The 16,742-nt window shown below is 58.4% G+C and overlaps 1 protein-coding gene across 1 annotated transcript; it reads left to right on the forward strand.

Annotated features, from left to right (window-relative positions):
* Positions 1 to 3,733: 3,733 nt before the first annotated feature.
* LOC130378005 (nascent polypeptide-associated complex subunit alpha, muscle-specific form-like) lies at positions 3,734 to 16,215 on the forward strand. The gene is made up of 13 exons (XM_056584945.1): positions 3,734 to 4,386; positions 4,968 to 5,106; positions 5,818 to 5,945; positions 7,050 to 8,060; positions 8,154 to 8,435; positions 9,809 to 9,885; positions 10,066 to 10,168; positions 11,762 to 11,923; positions 12,200 to 12,311; positions 14,379 to 14,512; positions 15,072 to 15,122; positions 15,743 to 15,880; positions 16,063 to 16,215. The coding sequence occupies exons 2-13, from the start codon at positions 5,034 to 5,036 to the stop codon at positions 16,213 to 16,215; spliced, it is 2,424 nt and encodes an 807-aa protein (XP_056440920.1). The 5' UTR covers positions 3,734 to 4,386; positions 4,968 to 5,033.
* Positions 16,216 to 16,742: the final 527 nt, after the last annotated feature.

Here is a 16,742-nt window from a genome sequence, read left to right on the forward strand (position 1 = left end):
CTGATCCCCAACCGGTCCCAGGCTCATTCCCCACACCGACCCTGTAGCATGTAGCCCGCGCTGGGTCCAACCCTAACCCAGACACCAGGTCCAACCCTAACCCAGACACCAGGTCCAACCCTAACCCAGACACCAGGTCCAACCCTAACCCAGACACCAGGTCCAACCCTAACCCAGACACCAGGTCCAACCCTAACCCAGACACCAGGTCCAACCCTAACCCAGACACCAGGTCCAACCCTAACCCAGACACCAGGTCCAACCCTAACCCAGACACCAGGTCCAACCCTAACCCAGACACCAGGTCCAACCCTAACCCAGACACCAGGTCCAACCCTAACCCAGACACCAGGTCCAACCCTAACCCAGACACCAGGTCCAACCCTAACCCAGACACCAGGTCCAACCCTAACCCAGACACCAGGTCCAACCCTAACCCAGACACCAGGTCCAACCCTAACCCAGACACCAGGTCCAACCCTAACCCAGACACCAGGTCCAACCCTAACCCAGACACCAGGTCCAACCCTAACCCAGACACCAGGTCCAACCCTAACCCAGACACCAGGTCCAACCCTAACCCAGACACCAGGTCCAACCCTAACCCAGACACCAGGTCCAACCCTAACCCAGACACCAGGTCCAACCTTAACCCAGACACCAGGTCCAACCCTAACCCAGACACCAGGTCCAACCCTAACCCAGACACCAGGTCCAACCCTAACCCAGACACCAGGTCCAACCCTAACCCAGACACCAGGTCCAACCCTAACCCAGACACCAGGTCCCTTCTCCACAGGAGCTGGTAGAACCACGAGCTGAACTGGACAATCCTCGTCCAACCAGAGCTCCACCTTTTGATACAATTCAATTCAACTTTATTTTGCCATGTAAGCAGATATTAGGAATTTGATTTGGTCTCCATGCAGGCAACACACAGTAAAACTAAAAGACAAACACAATACAAGGACAAACAGTACCAATATTAGCAATAAATTAATGGGAATGGAGATAGTTCAGTGTTAAATAAAATTAAAGTGCAATGGTGTCCAAGTTTAAGAGTTATTTAGGAGGGCTATTGCTTGGGGGAGAAAACTGTGGAGGTGATTGATGATTTGGACATAATAGCCCTGTACCGCTTTCCAGAGTGGAGAAGATTAAACAGACTATTGGCAGGATACATTCAGGAGATTGGGTGCAGAGTTATGTTCTATATCCATTCCCCTTATTGATGGATGGGTTCTCCAGGTCAGAGGTCAGCCCTGGGACCCTCACTGCTGCTGCTGCAGCTGGGTAACAACCTCCCGGCCACAGGGCTGGAGGAGGAGGAGGAGGAGTGGTGGAACCAGTGGGGGAGCGCCCTGGAGGGGGTTCAGATGAGCCAATCGGGGTCAGAATTCACGGGCAGGGATTCAGGGTTGTTGAGATGAGAGGATTATCTTTGAGCAGATGAGAGGATTATCTTTGAGCAGATGAGATGATTATCTTTGAGCAGATGAGATGATGAGCAGAAGAGAGGATTATCTTTGAGCAGATGAGAGGATTATCTTTGAGCAGATGAGATGATAATCAGTGAGCAGATGAGAGGATTATCTTTGAGCAGATGAGAGGATTATCATTGAGCAGATGAGAGGATTATCTTCGAGCGGATGAAGAGTTACCCTCTGGCCTCATCGTGAAGCCACTCAACCCACCGATCCAGTGGAATCCTCGTGCTCAATGGCCGTTGAGCCGCAGGGTTTGAGTCACTGTGCTGCTGTCTCTCTCACCATTTAATGCCGTTACAATTTGAGTTGAGACGCTGTTGGATGTCAGCCTGGAAGGGCCGAACATCAGTTTGAAGAGTCTTGGCAGATCAAGTGATCCAAAGCAGCTACCCATCATTTTACAGAGCAGCTCAGTCCCTCCTCAGTCGCTGAGGATCAACATAGGATTTGTTAGCGTTTCTCACTCATTGTCAGTATTTGAGTGTAGGCTGTAAACAGCGAATAACACCAGGGTAAGTCTAGAAAGGCCTCAATACAACCTGTAGGCCCACTATGGAAGACTGGAAAGACTGGAGTTTTGGGAAAAGTTGGTTAATATGTTGAAATAGGCTAAATTGTCAGAACAGTAAAAGGTGCAATAAAGGGCTTGTACATTTTGACGTCACAAAGACAGCGCAAAGATATTTATGGAGTATTCAGCTGAGTACCCACTTCCATAACAATATCCATTATAATGTCTTGCTTTTGCCTCCTGCACTCAATCATATCAATGACCTCCTGGAGGCGGAGCAATGTGGCTGCAGGTTGCTGGTTGGCTCGCCCTGATTATTGGCGCCGCCCCCACACATATAAAGACAAGTGGAAGATGGAGGCTCTCTCTCTCTCTCATCTCAGCGCAGACGCTGACACACTTGTACCTTTTGTCCTTTTTGTTAAAGATATCATATTTCTTGTTACCCTTGGTTGTTACTTTCTGCACGTTCAGGCAAGACCAAGCGTAGCTATACAGTTTCCACTGTTTCATTTTGTCCGCTGTCGGGCACAGAAGTTAGATAAGCTGAACCTCCCAGGCAGTTAGCGTGAGGTTTTTTCCTTTCAGTTATGTGGGTAACCACCTAGGCCTTTTCTGCCAATGTTTTTTTTTTTTGTTGCTGTTACTTGTTTCACTTTTGCGAAACCTTAAGATCACTGTCAACCATAAAACATTGTTTTTCCCCAAAACCCTGTCGTCTGTCTTTATGTTGGGTTGTCCAAAGGCTGCTGATTTGATGTATATTGGACACCGTAACAGCAGTCTATTTGGAAGTGTTTGGAAGTGTACATGAACATTTAGTGAGAACCATGGGCCTGTGCTTCATGCAACTGATGGCTAATTCCTCCCCACAGAAGCCAAACGCCAGGGGAGGGTCAGAGCAGGTAGAGGGGACTCCCTCCAGGGGAGGGGCAGGTAGAGGGGACCCCCTCCAGGGAGGGTCAGAGCAGGTAGAGGGGACTCCCTCCAGGGGAGGGGCAGGTAGAGGGGACTCCCTCCAGGGAGGGGAGGGGCAGGTAGAGGGGACCCCCTCCAGGGAGGGTCAGAGCAGGTAGAGGGGACCCCCCCCAGGGAGGGTCAGAGCAGGTAGAGGGGGGCCCCTCCAGGGTCAGAGCAGGTAGAGGGGACCCCCTCCAGGGTCAGAGCAGGTAGAGGGGACCCCCTCCAGGGTCAGAGCAGGTAGAGGGGACCCCCTCCAGGGTCAGAGCAGGTAGAGGGGGCCCCCTCCAGGGTCAGAGCCGGTAGAGGGGACCCCCTCCAGGGTCAGAGCCGTTAGAGGGGGCCCCCTCCAGGGTCAGAGCAGGTAGAGGTGCATCACAGTCTAATATATTCCTCCTAAACTGAGGACATTTTTGTGTTTCTGGATGCACTTTTCTTTTTCACAGATTCTCGTCTCTGTATTCAGATTTACATTTCAACAACTCCATTTTCTAGATTTTCTTTTGTCTAGCTTTCAGAATTTAAACACCAAGCCTAACCCCTGCAGTACTCTAAATAACCCCTAGGGGTACGCGTAACTCCAGTTGAGAGCCACTTCGCTAGCGCACTCTACTGAGAGACGTTGGACTACATCTCCCAGCGGCCCTTGGGGTTCCGGTGACGCGGCCAACAACTCTGTTTTGGCAGTTTGTTTCCCTTTCCGAAGAATGTAGACGTGAGGCTCTTTGGCGCATTGGCTGTCCGGTATTGTAAACCAAGGTAATGTACATGTTGTATAGTTCTCTTCAGCGGATAGTTAGTAGTTAGTTAGTCTCAGTCTATAAAGGCAGGGGTCCGTCGGCTGTGGAGTTTCCTTCACCCTGAGCTGGCAGCTCCCGGCTGTGATCAGCTGAGGTAAAAACAAGAGCTCTAATCTCTGGCGCTGAGCACATAGAGCTCCTGATTAATCACCCAATTATTCACCCGATTAATCACCTGATTAGTCAGGTGAAAGGTGCTTTTATTCCGGTCGTGACGGTGAGTGACATGTAATGTTTACACCACGGTCCACGGGGTAATCTGGCATTCCGCCGGTGTTATTATTGTTACTGTCCGTGGTGAACGGTGAGCTGGCGTCACTTGAGCTCAGGTGATTGGAGGTCAGGTGGATTCAACGTTTCAACCGATGAATTTAATGCTGCGTTCCAGGGACACTTTTTAGCCCGTCAGTTACGAGCAGGAACTTTGAGAACATCGATCTGGTACGAGTTCACGGCTAGTGAGTTGCCGGTTTGACTGCCGTTCCAAGGCACTTTCACGGGTAGACGGTTGTGAAAACACGGGAAACGGGTTGCCTGGAACGCACCATACAACCCACACGTCGCGCGTCCAATTAGCGCCAGACAGACACCGCTCGAGACGTGAAGCCTCGGAGCCGACGACTCTGCTGTACGGTAGCCTGTGATGCTAGCTGTACGGTAGCCTGTGATGCTAGCGCTGGGGGAGTTTGTTTTCGTTTCCGCGTCTGTCCAAATCTATACTAAACTCTTCTGGAAAGTACCATCCATTTATTGTATCGACGTCAGCATGAATTCATTCTCCCTTTCCGCCCACGAGCTTCTCCAGAGATAGCTTTCGGTTTGCATGCTCACGTTGAGCTACCGTTAGCTCGCCAGGTAGCGTTAGCTCCCATCTGAAGTCTCTGAGCGTGTGGGTTTACTTTAGCCGTCATCAGGGAGAGGAAAGACACACAAGTTTAAGCTTTATCTGTGAGTCTAGCGACTGTCACCAAGGAGACTAACTTTATACACTTTAAACTGAGCCGTCTGTCTGTAACCAGGCTAGGATGGGTTCCTTATAAGTAAAATAATTATCCTTGTACCAAGTACGACTGTTAACGGTAAGTGAAACAAAAGGTTTTCCAGTACTACCATAAAGTAGGCAGTTGGTGTTACCAGACCATTAAAAGGACATGTATGGGGCGATAGTCTCAGTATGTTTAACGGCTCACATGGGTCTAATGCGGGCAGATGGTGACTGAGCTGTGGAGACGAGCTGTGTGAGCCGCTTCAGGAACACGTCCCTCACTTCACCCCATGGCTGACGGAGCAGGCGGAGGGGATGACGACGTCATTCACCTGGCGAGCTTCAACGTCCACCGCAGTCAAGGTGAGCGCTTAATGGGAAGGCCGCCTCTTCCAACACTTAACCTAATCCTACCATACCCTACCTTATTGGCCAATAGAAGGTGTAGCGTGGTGACTGACGTCACTTTGGATACATTGCTGTATGCTCGTTCATCTAAACCTTGGGGTATCATTTAGTTTATTGCTTTACTGTGAGGGCTGACGTTTTAAGATTTGACGACATTTGGAAAGGCACTGCTGATACTTTCTCCATTTAGTTGCGTTATCTACTATTATTTAAACTATGTTTACCTGTCCTACCGCAACAACTGGGCTTGATCCGAGCAGACTTCAGATTTGAGTCTGAAGATGTCATAAACAGTGTTTACAGTACAAGACCGTTTATGGCCCATTTCCACCTCTTTTTTTTTCATTGTGCGCATTATTATTTTTCCTTGGATTTTTTAGCAGGCTACACTGTGTCGGGTTGCTAGCTATGAGGTCACGATGCTTACGTAGCTGCCGCGGCTATCGCCATCCGGCCTAAACCCCGCCCTACCACCAGGGTACTGTCGGCTGTGGAGCCGCGAGCCGTAACTGAGCTGGGCTATACCGCGCCCTCACTACTGGGCTGAGGCGGGCTGGGTCCGAAGCCTACCCCCGGTGGAAAAGCGGCATTAGTTAGGCCTGGGCCTCATGCCTCAACCAATACCCGCTGTTTAACATTCAGGATGACCTCCTTGTTCCTCCCCAGGCCGGCGCTTGCGGAGGAAGGAGTTCATCACCATCTCTGACGACTCGGACGACGAACCGCTCAACCTGGTCTTGGGCCGCCCCGTGCTGATCCCCGAAGACACAGACGACGACGTCCGCATCCTTGAGGTAGGTCCTTCTCTCTGAGGAACCCTAACCCTAACCCTAACCCTTCTATCAGTCATCTGCCTCTTTGGTCCTTCGGTCACATAATGGTCCAATAGAATCCCAGTGTGAGGTCCCTCCCCCTGACTCCCTGTCTCCCCCTGTGTCTCCCCCTGTCTCCCTGTCTCTCCCTGTGTCTCCCTGTCTCTCCCTGTGTCTCCCTCTCTCTCCCTGTGTCTCCCTCTGATTCCCTGTGTCTCCCTCTGATTCCCTGTGTCTCCCTCTGTCTCCCTGTTACTCCCTCTGTCTCCCTGTTACTCCCTCTGTCTCCCTGTCTCTCCCCCTGACTCCCTGTCTCCCTCTGTCTCCCTGTGACTCCCCCGTGTCTCCCCGTGACTCCCTCTGTCTCCCTGTGACTCCCTGTGACTCCCTGTGACTCCCTCTGTCTCCCTGTGACTCCCTCTGTCTCCCCGTGACTCCCTCTGTCTCCCTGTGTCTCCCCCCGTCTCCCCGTGTCTCCCTGTGACTCCCTCCGTCTCCCTGTGACTCCCTGTGACTCTCTCCATCTCCCTGTGACTCCCTCTGCCTCCCTGTGACTCCCTCTGTCTCCCTGTGACTCCCTCTGCCTCCCTGTGACTCCCTCTGTCTCCCCGTGAAGCCCTCTGTCTCCCTCTGTCTCCCCGTGACTCCCTGTGACTCCCTCTGTCTCCCTGTGACTCCCTCTGTCTCCCTCTGTCTCCCTGTGACTCCCTGTGACTCCCTCTGTCTCCCTGTGACTCCCTCTGTCTCCCTCTGTCTCCCCGTGAATCCCTGTGTCTCCCTCTGTCTCCCCGTGACTCCCTGTGACTCCCTGTGACTCTCTCCGTCTCCCTGTGACTCCCTGTGACTCCCTCTGCCTCCCTGTGACTCCCTCTGTCTCCCTGTCACTCCCTCTGTCTCCCTGTGACTCCCTGTGACTCCCTCCGTCTCCCTGTGACTCCCTGTGGCTCCCTCTGTCTCCCTGTGGCTCCCCGTGACTCCCTCTGTCTCCCTGTGACTCCCTCTGTCTCCCTGTGACTCCCTCTGTCTCCCTCTGTCTCCCTGTGACTCCCTGTGACTCCCTCTGTCTCCCTGTGACTCCCTGAACAGTCTCTGACTCCGTCACGAAGACACCTGATCCGCCCGGCCGCCCCCTGGTGTGGCGACCTCCCTCTCCACCCGCTGCGAGGCCCTAACCCGGCCTCGGCGGAGCAGCCGGGCCCTTCCGGCTCGCGTGCCGTCACCGCCCGCCTCATTAAGGTGGAGGCCCCGCCCCCTACGCCGGTCACCCCCTCTACCTCCAGCATCTGGGATGACGCCCGCCTTCCAAGCACCTCGGGCACCTCGGGGGCCCCCCAACGGCCGCCTGCCCCTCGGACCCGCCATGACTCCATAGAACACACGGAGCCACGCCACAGCCCTCAGGCCAGCACAAGCGCCGCTAGCACTAGCACTGCTCACCACAGCCCTCAGGCCAGCACTAGCACCGCTAGCACTAGCACCGCTAGCCACAGGCCTCGGGCTAGCACTAGCACCGCTAGCACTAGCGCCGCTAGCCACAGCCCTCAGGCTATCACTAGCACCGCTAGCACTAGCGCCGCTCGCCACAGCCCTCAGGCTAGCACTAGCACCGCTAGCACTAGCGCCGCTCGCCACAGCCCTCAGGCTAGCACTAGCACCGCTAGCACTAGCGCCGCTCGCCACAGCCCTCAGGCTAGCACTAGCACCGCTAGCACTAGCGCCGCTCGCCACAGCCCTCAGGCTAGCTCTAGCGCCTCCACCCAGACCCAGCGGATCCAGATGGGAGGGGCCCAGGGCCAGCTGGCCGCCGCCCCGCAGCCCGGGATGCTGCAGGGCCCCACTGTGCCCGGCCCCCCCACGGGGCCCCCGGCTGCCCTGCCCCAGCCCCGCGGGCGGGGCCCTATCCACATTGTGGCGACAGTGCACACATTTGCCCCACCCCAGGCCCCACCCCAGGCCCCACCCCAGGCCCCACCCCAGGCCCCGGCCCCACGCGCCCCCCAGGTCAGACCTGCGGCCCCCCCCGCCCCCCAGGTCAGACCTGCGGCCCCCCCGGCGGTGCTGATAGCCGCTGCCCCAGAGAGACTGGGCCCCCCTGAGGTGGGCCACCGTATCAGGCTGGGGAGCCAGGCCCCCGGGGAGGCCCAGCTCAACCCCCCCCCCCAGGCCGGGGCCCCCAGCGCCCCCCCCCAGGCCGGGGCCCCCCTCGCCGCCCTGGTCCGCCCCAGACCCCCCATCCTCAGGCAGGCGCATTTCATTCTGGCTCCGGCTGCAAACCCGACCCCAGCCAGGGCTCCAGCGGCCCCAGTGTTGCCGCCCCCCCCGGTGCCGCCCCCCCCGGTGCCGCCCCCCCCGGCCCCAGCAGACATTCCCAGGCTGGAGGACGCCAGGCCGGGCCCCTCAGCGCCGCAGGACGGACCTGGGGGGGCCCGACCCGAGCTGCCGCCCCACGTCAGAGCCCTGATGGCCGGAGTGGTGAGTAGCAGCAGGCCAGAAGAACCAGAGGGGCCCTTCAGGGGGTTAGTGGACCAGAGGGGCCCTTCAGAGGGTTAGTGGACCAGAGGGGCCCTTCAGGGGGTTAGTGGACCAGAGGGGCCCTTCAGAGGGTTAGTGGACCAGAGGGGCCCTTCAGGGGGTTAGTGGACCAGAGGGGCCCTTCAGAGGGTTAGTGGACCAGAGGGGCCCTTCAGGGGGTTAGCGGACCAGAGGGGCCCTTCAGGGGGTTAGTGGACCAGAGGGGCCCTTCAGGGGGTTAGTGGACCAGAGGGGCCCTTCAGGGGGTTAGTGGACCAGAGGGGCCCTTCAGGGGGTTAGTGGACCAGAGGGGCCCTTCAGGGGGTTAGTGGACCAGAGGGGCCCTTTAGAGGGTTAGTGGACCAGAGGGGCCCTTCAGGGGGTTAGTGGACCAGAGGGGCCCTTCAGGGGGTTAGTGGACCAGAGGGGCCCTTCAGGGGGTTAGTGGACCAGAGGGGCCCTTCAGGGGGTTAGTGGACCAGAGGGGCCCTTCAGAGGGTTAGTGGGCCAGAGGGGCCCTTCAGTGGACCAGAGGGTTAGTGGACCAGAGGGGCCCTTCAGAGGGTTAGTGGACCAGAGGGGCCCTTCAGAGGGTTAGTGGACTAGAGGGTTAGTGGACTAGAGGGTTAGTGGACCAGAGGGGCCCTTCAGGGGGTTAGTGGACCAGAGGGGCCCTTCAGGGGGTTAGTGGACCAGAGGGGCCCTTCAGGGGGTTTGTGGACCAGAGGGGGCATTCAGGGGGTTAGTGGACCAGAGGGGCCCTTCAGGGGGTTAGTGGACCAGAGGGGCCCTTCAGGGGGTTAGTGGACCAGAGGGGCCCTTCAGGGGGTTAGTGGACCAGAGGGGCCCTTCAGGGGGTTAGTGGACCAGAGGGGCCCTTCAGGGGTTAGTGGACCAGAGGGGCCCTTCAGGGGGTTAGTGGACCAGAGGGGCCCTTCAGGGGGTTAGTGGACCAGAGGGGCCCTTCAGGGGGTTAGTGGACCAGAGGGGGCATTCAGGGGGTTAGTGGACCAGAGGGGCCCTTCAGAGGGTTAGTGGACCAGAGGGGCCCTTCAGGGGGTTAGTGGACCAGAGGGCCCTTCAGGGGGTTAGTGGACCAGAGGGGCCCTTCAGGGGGTTAGTGGACCAGAGGGGCCCTTCAGGGGGTTTGTGGACCAGAGGGGGCATTCAGGGGGTTAGTGGACCAGAGGGGCCCTTCAGAGGGTTAGTGGACCAGAGGGGCCCTTCAGGGGGTTAGTGGACCGGGGGCCACGCCCACTGGGTGTGTCCAGGGGGTGGGGTGCAGTGGGTGAACCTGGTGGTGTACATGGTGTCAGTAATCCTGTCCTCTCCAGCTGGATCTCTTCCCTGATGTGCAGAGCGACCATGTGGCTGAACTCATCCAGCAGAACAATGTCACCGACCTGAATGTGTAAGGATGACTTCTGCAGCACTGGTGTGTGTGTGTGTGTGTGTGTGTGTGTGGTGTGTGTGTGTGTGTGTGTGTGTGTGTGTGTGTGTGTGTGTGTGTGTGTGTGTGTGTGTGTGTGTGTGTGTGTGTGTGTGTGTGTGTGTGTGTGTGTGTGTACTGACCCTGTCCCTATCCCATCAGGATCTGTAACATGCTGCTGGAGAACCCAGCCTATCCCAGGAGACAGGCCGCTCCCCCCGCCCCCACCAGCATCCTGCTGGAGTCTGGAGAGCAGGAGGCTGAGGTAGGGTGGGGGGGGGCTGAGGTAGGGCTGGGAGGGTGGAGGCCTGTAGGTAGCTGATGGTGTGGTAGGGCTGAGGGTGGAGGCCTGTAGGTAGCTGATGGTGTGGTAGGGCTGGGAGGGTGGAGGCCTGTAGGTAGCTGATGGTGTGGTAGGGCTGGGAGGGTGGAGGCCTGTAGGTAGCTGATGGTGCGTGTAGTGTTGGAGGGTGGAGGCCTGTAGGTAGCTGATGGTGTGGTAGGGCTGGGAGGGTGGAGGCCTGTAGGTAGCTGCTGGTGTGGTAGGGCTGGGAGGGTGGAGGACCTGTAGGTAGCTGATGGTGTGGTAGGGCTGGGAGGGTGGAGGCCTGTAGGTAGCTGATGGTGTGGTAGGGCTGGGAGGGTGGAGGCCTGTAGGTAGCTGATGGTGTGGTAGGGCTGGGAGGGTGGAGGCCTGTAGGTAGCTGATGGTGTGGGAGGGTGGAGGCCTGTAGGTAGCTGATGGTGTGGTAGGGCTGAGGGTGGAGGCCTGTAGGTAGCTGATGGTGTGGTAGGCTGGGAGGGTGGAGGCCTGTAGGTAGCTGATGGTGTGGTAGGGCTGGGAGGGTGGAGGCCTGTAGGTAGCTGATGGTGCGTGTCAGTGTTTGGAGGGTGGAGGCCTGTAGGTAGCTGATGGTGTGGTAGGGCTGGGAGGGTGGAGGCCTGTAGGTAGCTGATGGTGCGTGTAGTGTTTGGAGGGTGGAGGCCTGTAGGTAGCTGATGGTGTGGTAGGGCTGGGAGGGTGGAGGCCTGTAGGTAGCTGATGGTGTGGTAGGGCTGGGAGGGTGGAGGCCTGTAGGTTAGCTGATGGTGTGGTAGGGCTGGGAGGGTGGAGGCCTGTAGGTAGCTGATGGTGTGGTAGGGCTGAGGGTGGAGGCCTGTAGGTAGCTGATGGTGTGGTAGGGCTGAGGGTGGAGGCCTGTAGGTAGCTGATGGTGTGGTAGGGCTGGGAGGGTGGAGGCCTGTAGGTAGCTGATGGTGTGGTAGGGCTGGGGGTGGAGGCCTGTAGGTAGCTGATGGTGTGGTAGGGCTGAGGGTGGAGGCCTGTAGGTAGCTGATGGTGTGGTAGGGCTGGGGGTGGAGGCCTGTAGGTAGCTGATGGTGTGGTAGGGCTGGGGGTGGAGGCCTGTAGGTAGCTGATGGTGTGGTAGGGCTGGGGGTGGAGGCCTGTAGGTAGCTGATGGTGCGTGTAGTGTTTGGAGGGTGGAGGCCTGTAGGTAGCTGATGGTGTGGTAGGGCTGGGAGGGTGGAGGCCTGTAGGTAGCTGATGGTTGTGGTAGGGCTGGTGAGGGTGGAGGCCTGTAGGTAGCTGATGGTGTGGTAGGGCTGGGAGGGTGGAGGCCTGTAGGTAGCTGATGGTGTGGTAGGGCTGGGGGTGGAGGCCTGTAGGTAGCTGATGGTGTGGTAGGGCTGGGGGTGGAGGCCTGTAGGTAGCTGATGGTGTGGTAGGGCTGGGGGGTGGAGGCCTGTAGTAGCTGATGGTGTGGTAGGGCTGGGGGTGGAGGCCTGTAGGTAGCTGATGGTGTGGTAGGGCTGGGGGTGGAGGCCTGTAGGTAGCTGATGGTGCGTGTGCCGCTAGGTGACGGAGGACCTGTTCGACCTCAGCCGTCTGGGCGCCGTGCCCCCTGAGGCCCTGATGCAGGCCACTGACCTGCTGATGGCCGACTTCAGGATGCTCAGCTGCCAGGACCTCAAGTGGGTCCTCAACGCACTCAAGGGACACTATGCAATCACACGCAAGGTAGGCTCGCCACGCAGGCCCCAGGGGGCGCTGCTGAGGCCTGCAGACAGTGGGTGACCTGTCCTGCTCCCCTGGGGTTGGGATGGGGCACCACCTGGTCCACCACCTGGTCCACCACCTGGTCCACCACCTAGTCCACAGTGCTGGACCAGGTTCTCCCTGGCTGCCTGTTACCTTGGGGGATGTCTGGGTCTCTGTGGACCCGGGGTACCTCTGGAGACTCTGTCCTGACCCTGCCCCCCTGCCCCCCTGCCCCCCTGCCCCCCTGCCCCCCAGGCCTTATGTGGAGCTCTGAAGAAGTGGCAGGACTCTGGAGACCCCCCGGGGAAGAGACGGCGGAGTAGGACTGCGTCAGAGCGCTGCTACGTGGACCTCCAGTTTGAGCACGGTGCAGTACAGCAGCAGCATCTCGGGAGGGGGTCACCTCAGGGGACGGGGGTACAGCAGCCACTGGGGGGTACTGAACCAGGGTGCTGAGCTGCTGCTTCACCTCCACCTGTCTCACTCTCCACCTGTCTCACTCTCCACCTGTCTCACTCTCCACCTGTCTCACTCTCCACCTGTCTCACTCTCCACCTGTCTCTCCCCCTCCCTCCACCTGTCTCTCCCCCTCCCTCCACCTGTCTCTCCCCCCTCCCTCCACCTGTCTCTCCCCTCCCTCCAACTGTCTCTCCCCCTCCCTCCACCTGTCTCTCCCCCTCCCTCCACCTGTCTCTCCCCCTCCCTCCACCTGTCTCTCCCCACCCTCCACTGTCTCCCCCCCTCCCTCCACCTGTCTCTCCCCCTCCCTCCACCTGTCTCTCCCCCACCCACCACCTGTCTCTCCCCCTCCTCCACCTGTCTCTCCCCCTCCCTCCACCTGTCTCTCCCCTCCCTCCACCTGTCTCTACCACCTCCTCCACCTGGCTCTTCCCCTCCCTCCACCTGTCTCTCCCCTCCCTCCACCTGTCTCTACCCCTCCCTCCACCTGTCTCTCCCCCTCCCTCCACCTGTCTCTCCCTCCACCTGTCTCTACCCCTCCGCCACCTGTCTCTCCCCCTCCCTCCACTGTCTCTCCCCCTCCCTCCACCTGTACCCTCCCTCCACCTGTCTCTCCCCCTCCACCTGTCTCTCCACCTGTCTCTCCCCTCCACCTGTCTCTCCCCTCCACCTGTCTCTCCCCTCCACCTGTCTCTCCACCTGTCTCTCCAACTGTCTCTCCCCTCCACCTGTCTCTCCACCTGTCTCTCCTCTCCAACTGTCTCTCCACCTGTCTCACCCTCCACGTGTCTCTCCACCTGTCTCTCCTCTCCAACTGTCTCTCCACCTGTCTCACCCTCCACGTGTCTCTCCACCTGTCTCTCCTCTCCAACTGTCTCTCCACCTGTCTCTCCTCTCCACCTGTCTCACCCTCCACGTGTCTCTCCACCTGTCTCTCCTCTCCAACTGTCTCACCAACCTGTCTCTCCTCTCCACCTGTCTCACCCTCCAGTGTCTCTCACCTGTCTCTCCCTCCACGGTGTCTCTTCCACCTGTCTCTCCTCTCCAACTGTCTCTCCCCCTGTATCTCCTCTCCACATGTGCTCACCCTCCACGTGTCTCTCCCACCTGTCTCCCTCTCCACCTGTTCACCCTATTCCACGTGTTCTCTCCACCTGTCTCTCCCTCCCAGTGTCTCTCCACCTGTCTCTCTCTCCAACTGTCCTCCACCTGTCTCCTCTCCACTGTCTCACCTCCCGTGTCTCTCACTGTCTCTCCTCTCCAACTGTCTCTCCACCTGTCTCTCCTCTCCACCCTGTCTCACCCTCCAAGTGTCTCTCCCCCTGTATCTCCCTCCACGTGTCTCTCCACCTGCTCTCTCCTCTCAACTGTCTCTCCACCTGTCTCTCCTCTCACCTGTCTCACCCTCCACGTGTCTCTCCACCTGTCTCTCCCTCCACGTGTCTCTCCACCTGTCTCTCCTCTCCAACTGTCTCTCCACCTGTCTCTCCTCTCCACCTGTCTCACCCTCCACGTGTCTCTCCACCTGTCTCTCCTCTCCAACTGTCTCTCCACCTGTCTCTCCCTCCACCTGTCTCTCCACCTGTCTCTCCCTCCACGTGTCTCTCCACCTGTCTCTCCTCTCCAACTGTCTCTCCACCTGTCTCTCCTCTCCAACTGTCTCTCCACCTGTCTCTCCTCTCCACCTGTCTCACCCTCCACGTGTCTCTCCACCTGTCTCTCCTCTCCAACTGTCTCTCCACCTGTCTCTCCTCTCCACCTGTCTCACCCTCCACGTGTCTCTCCACCTGTCTCACCCTCCACGTGTCTCTCCACCTGTCTCTCCCTCCACGTGTCTCTCCACCTGTCTCTCCTCTCCAACTGTCTCTCCACCTGTCTCTCCTCTCCACCTGTCTCACCCTCCACGTGTCTCTCCACCTGTCTCACCCTCCACGTGTCTCTCCACCTGTCTCACCCTCCACGTGTCTCTCCCCAGGCAATGTGAAGTTGGAAAAGAGGATGTACTTCCTGGAGAACGACCGGCGGTACTTCCGGACCTACGGGACGCTGGAGCCCTCGCTGCAGGCCGAGCTGGCCTTCTACCAGCGGAGGGCCAAGGAGTCCGCGGAGGTGACCCCAGCTCCCTCCCTCCCTCACTCCCTCCCTCCCTCCCTCCCTCCCTCCCTCACACTCCCACTCACTCACACTCACACTCACTTCCACTCACTCCCCCACTCACTCTCACTCACTCTCTCTCTCTCCCTCACTCACTCTCTCTCTCCCTCACTCCCCCACTCCCTCCCTCACTCTCTCCTCTCTCCCCTTGGTCTCCCCCTGGTCTCCCCCTGGTCTCTCTCTGGTCTCTCCCTGGTCTCTCCCTGGGGGCACCCCTGGTCTCTCCCTGGTCTCTCTGGTGGCACCCCTGGTCTCTCCCTGGTCTCTCTCTGGTGTCCCCCTGGTCTCTCTCTGGTCTCTCTCTGGTCTCTCTCTGGTCTCTCTCTGGTGTCCCTCTGGTCTCTCCCTGGTGTCTCTCTGGTGTCTCTCTGGTGTCTCCCTGGTCTCTCCCTGGTCCCCCCCTGGGGGCACCCCCTGGTCTCCCCCTGGTCTCTCTCTGGTGTCCCCCTGGTCTCCCAGCATCGTGTTCCTGTCCTTCCTGATGGCGGTCTGATTGTGGTTCTTCTCCTCACAGCATGAGGACTTCCTGCTGGCTCTGCAGGTCAACGAGGACGAGTACAAGATGGTGAGGATGGGTTGACCATGGCTGGCTGCTCTGTGAGGTGCACGCTGTATTACTGTATGCTCCCTCTCAGCCGACTCTCTGGAAGGCCTTTCCTTTTCTTTTTAAATCAAAGCGCTCTACTCAGTATCGCCCGTCCATGACCTTCTTTCTAACTATTCGACACACTGGGCTGTATTAACATGTCCATATGTATACCTAGATATCACATAAAGAAACCAACTGTATTCCAACCCTAACTGTATCAATAACGAGGCTATTGGCAACATTGTAGCCTCAGGGCTTCATCAGGCTCAGTGATCGGTACCTGTACTGGTACTGTACTGGTGCCTGTACTGGTACTGGTGCCTGTACTGGTGCCTGTACTGGTACTGGTGCCTGTACTGGTGCCTGTACTGGTGCCTGTACTGGTGCCTGTACTGGTGCCTGTACTGGTACTGGTGCCTGTACTGGTGCCTGTACTGGTGCCTGTACTGGTGCCTGTACTGGTACTGGTGCCTGTACTGGTGCCGGACACCAGACATCTGTTGTTCCACATGTATGCACGTTGTGCATGCAGGCTTTAAGGTCCCTCACCCCCCCTCCATACCTCTGGCCCGCGGCTGACTCTGCCCTCCCCCCAGGACGGACAGCTCATCGAGTGCGGCTGCTGCTTCGGAGAGTTTGCCTTCGAGAAGATGACTCAGTGCTCCGACGGCCACCTCTTCTGCCAAGAGTGCCTGGTCAAATACGCTCAGGAGGCCGTGTTCGGCTCTGGACAGGTAGGCCTTTACATCTACACATACACCTACACACACCTGCACATACACGCACCTACACGCACTACACGTTCCTCAGAAGCACCCGTTGGAACACGGTGCTGGGACGCAGATATCTAGTTCTGATGTCATAAGGTGTGTGTGTGTGTGTGTGTGTGTGTGTGTGTGTGTGTGTGTGTGTGCAGTCGGAGCTCAGCTGCATGTCGGGGGGGTGTCCCTGCTCCTACCCGGTGTGTGAGCTGGAGAAGGTTCTGCCGGAGAACATCCTGATCAAGTACTACGAGAGGCAGGCTGAGGAGGCCGTGGCCGCCACCTGCGCCGACGAGCTCGTACGGTAAGGACACCATGATGGCGTGGACGCAGCCTTCTATTGGAGGAGACTCCATGGTGCCCTTTGACCTCACTATGACGGCAGGAGACCGGCCGGGGGGGGAGGGGGGGGGGACTGGGATGATCCCAGCACTGGACCGCTGGGTGATGGGGGGACTGGATGATCCCAGCGCTGGACCGCTGGGTGATGGGGGGACGGATGATCCCAGCACTAGGACACTGGGTGATTTGGGGGACTGGGATGATCCCAGCACTGGACCGCTGGGTGATGGGGGGGACGGGATGATCCCAGCACTGGACCACGGGTGAGGGGGGGACTGGGATGATCCCGCACTGGGACACTGGGTGATGGGGGGGGACTGGGATGATCCCAGCACTGGCACGCTCGGTTGTGATGGGGGGGACTGGGATATCCCAGCATGGGACGCTGGGGAGGGGGACTGGGATGATCCCAGCGCTGGACACTGGGTGATGGGGGCCTTAACCACAGTGTCATCAAAGCCTCACGGATCTGTGATGTTCTTCACCCGTCTCC

Source organism: Gadus chalcogrammus, unplaced genomic scaffold (genome assembly GCF_026213295.1).
Source record: "Gadus chalcogrammus isolate NIFS_2021 unplaced genomic scaffold, NIFS_Gcha_1.0 GACHA040, whole genome shotgun sequence".
In the NCBI taxonomy this organism is placed as follows: Eukaryota; Metazoa; Chordata; class Actinopteri; order Gadiformes; family Gadidae; genus Gadus; species Gadus chalcogrammus.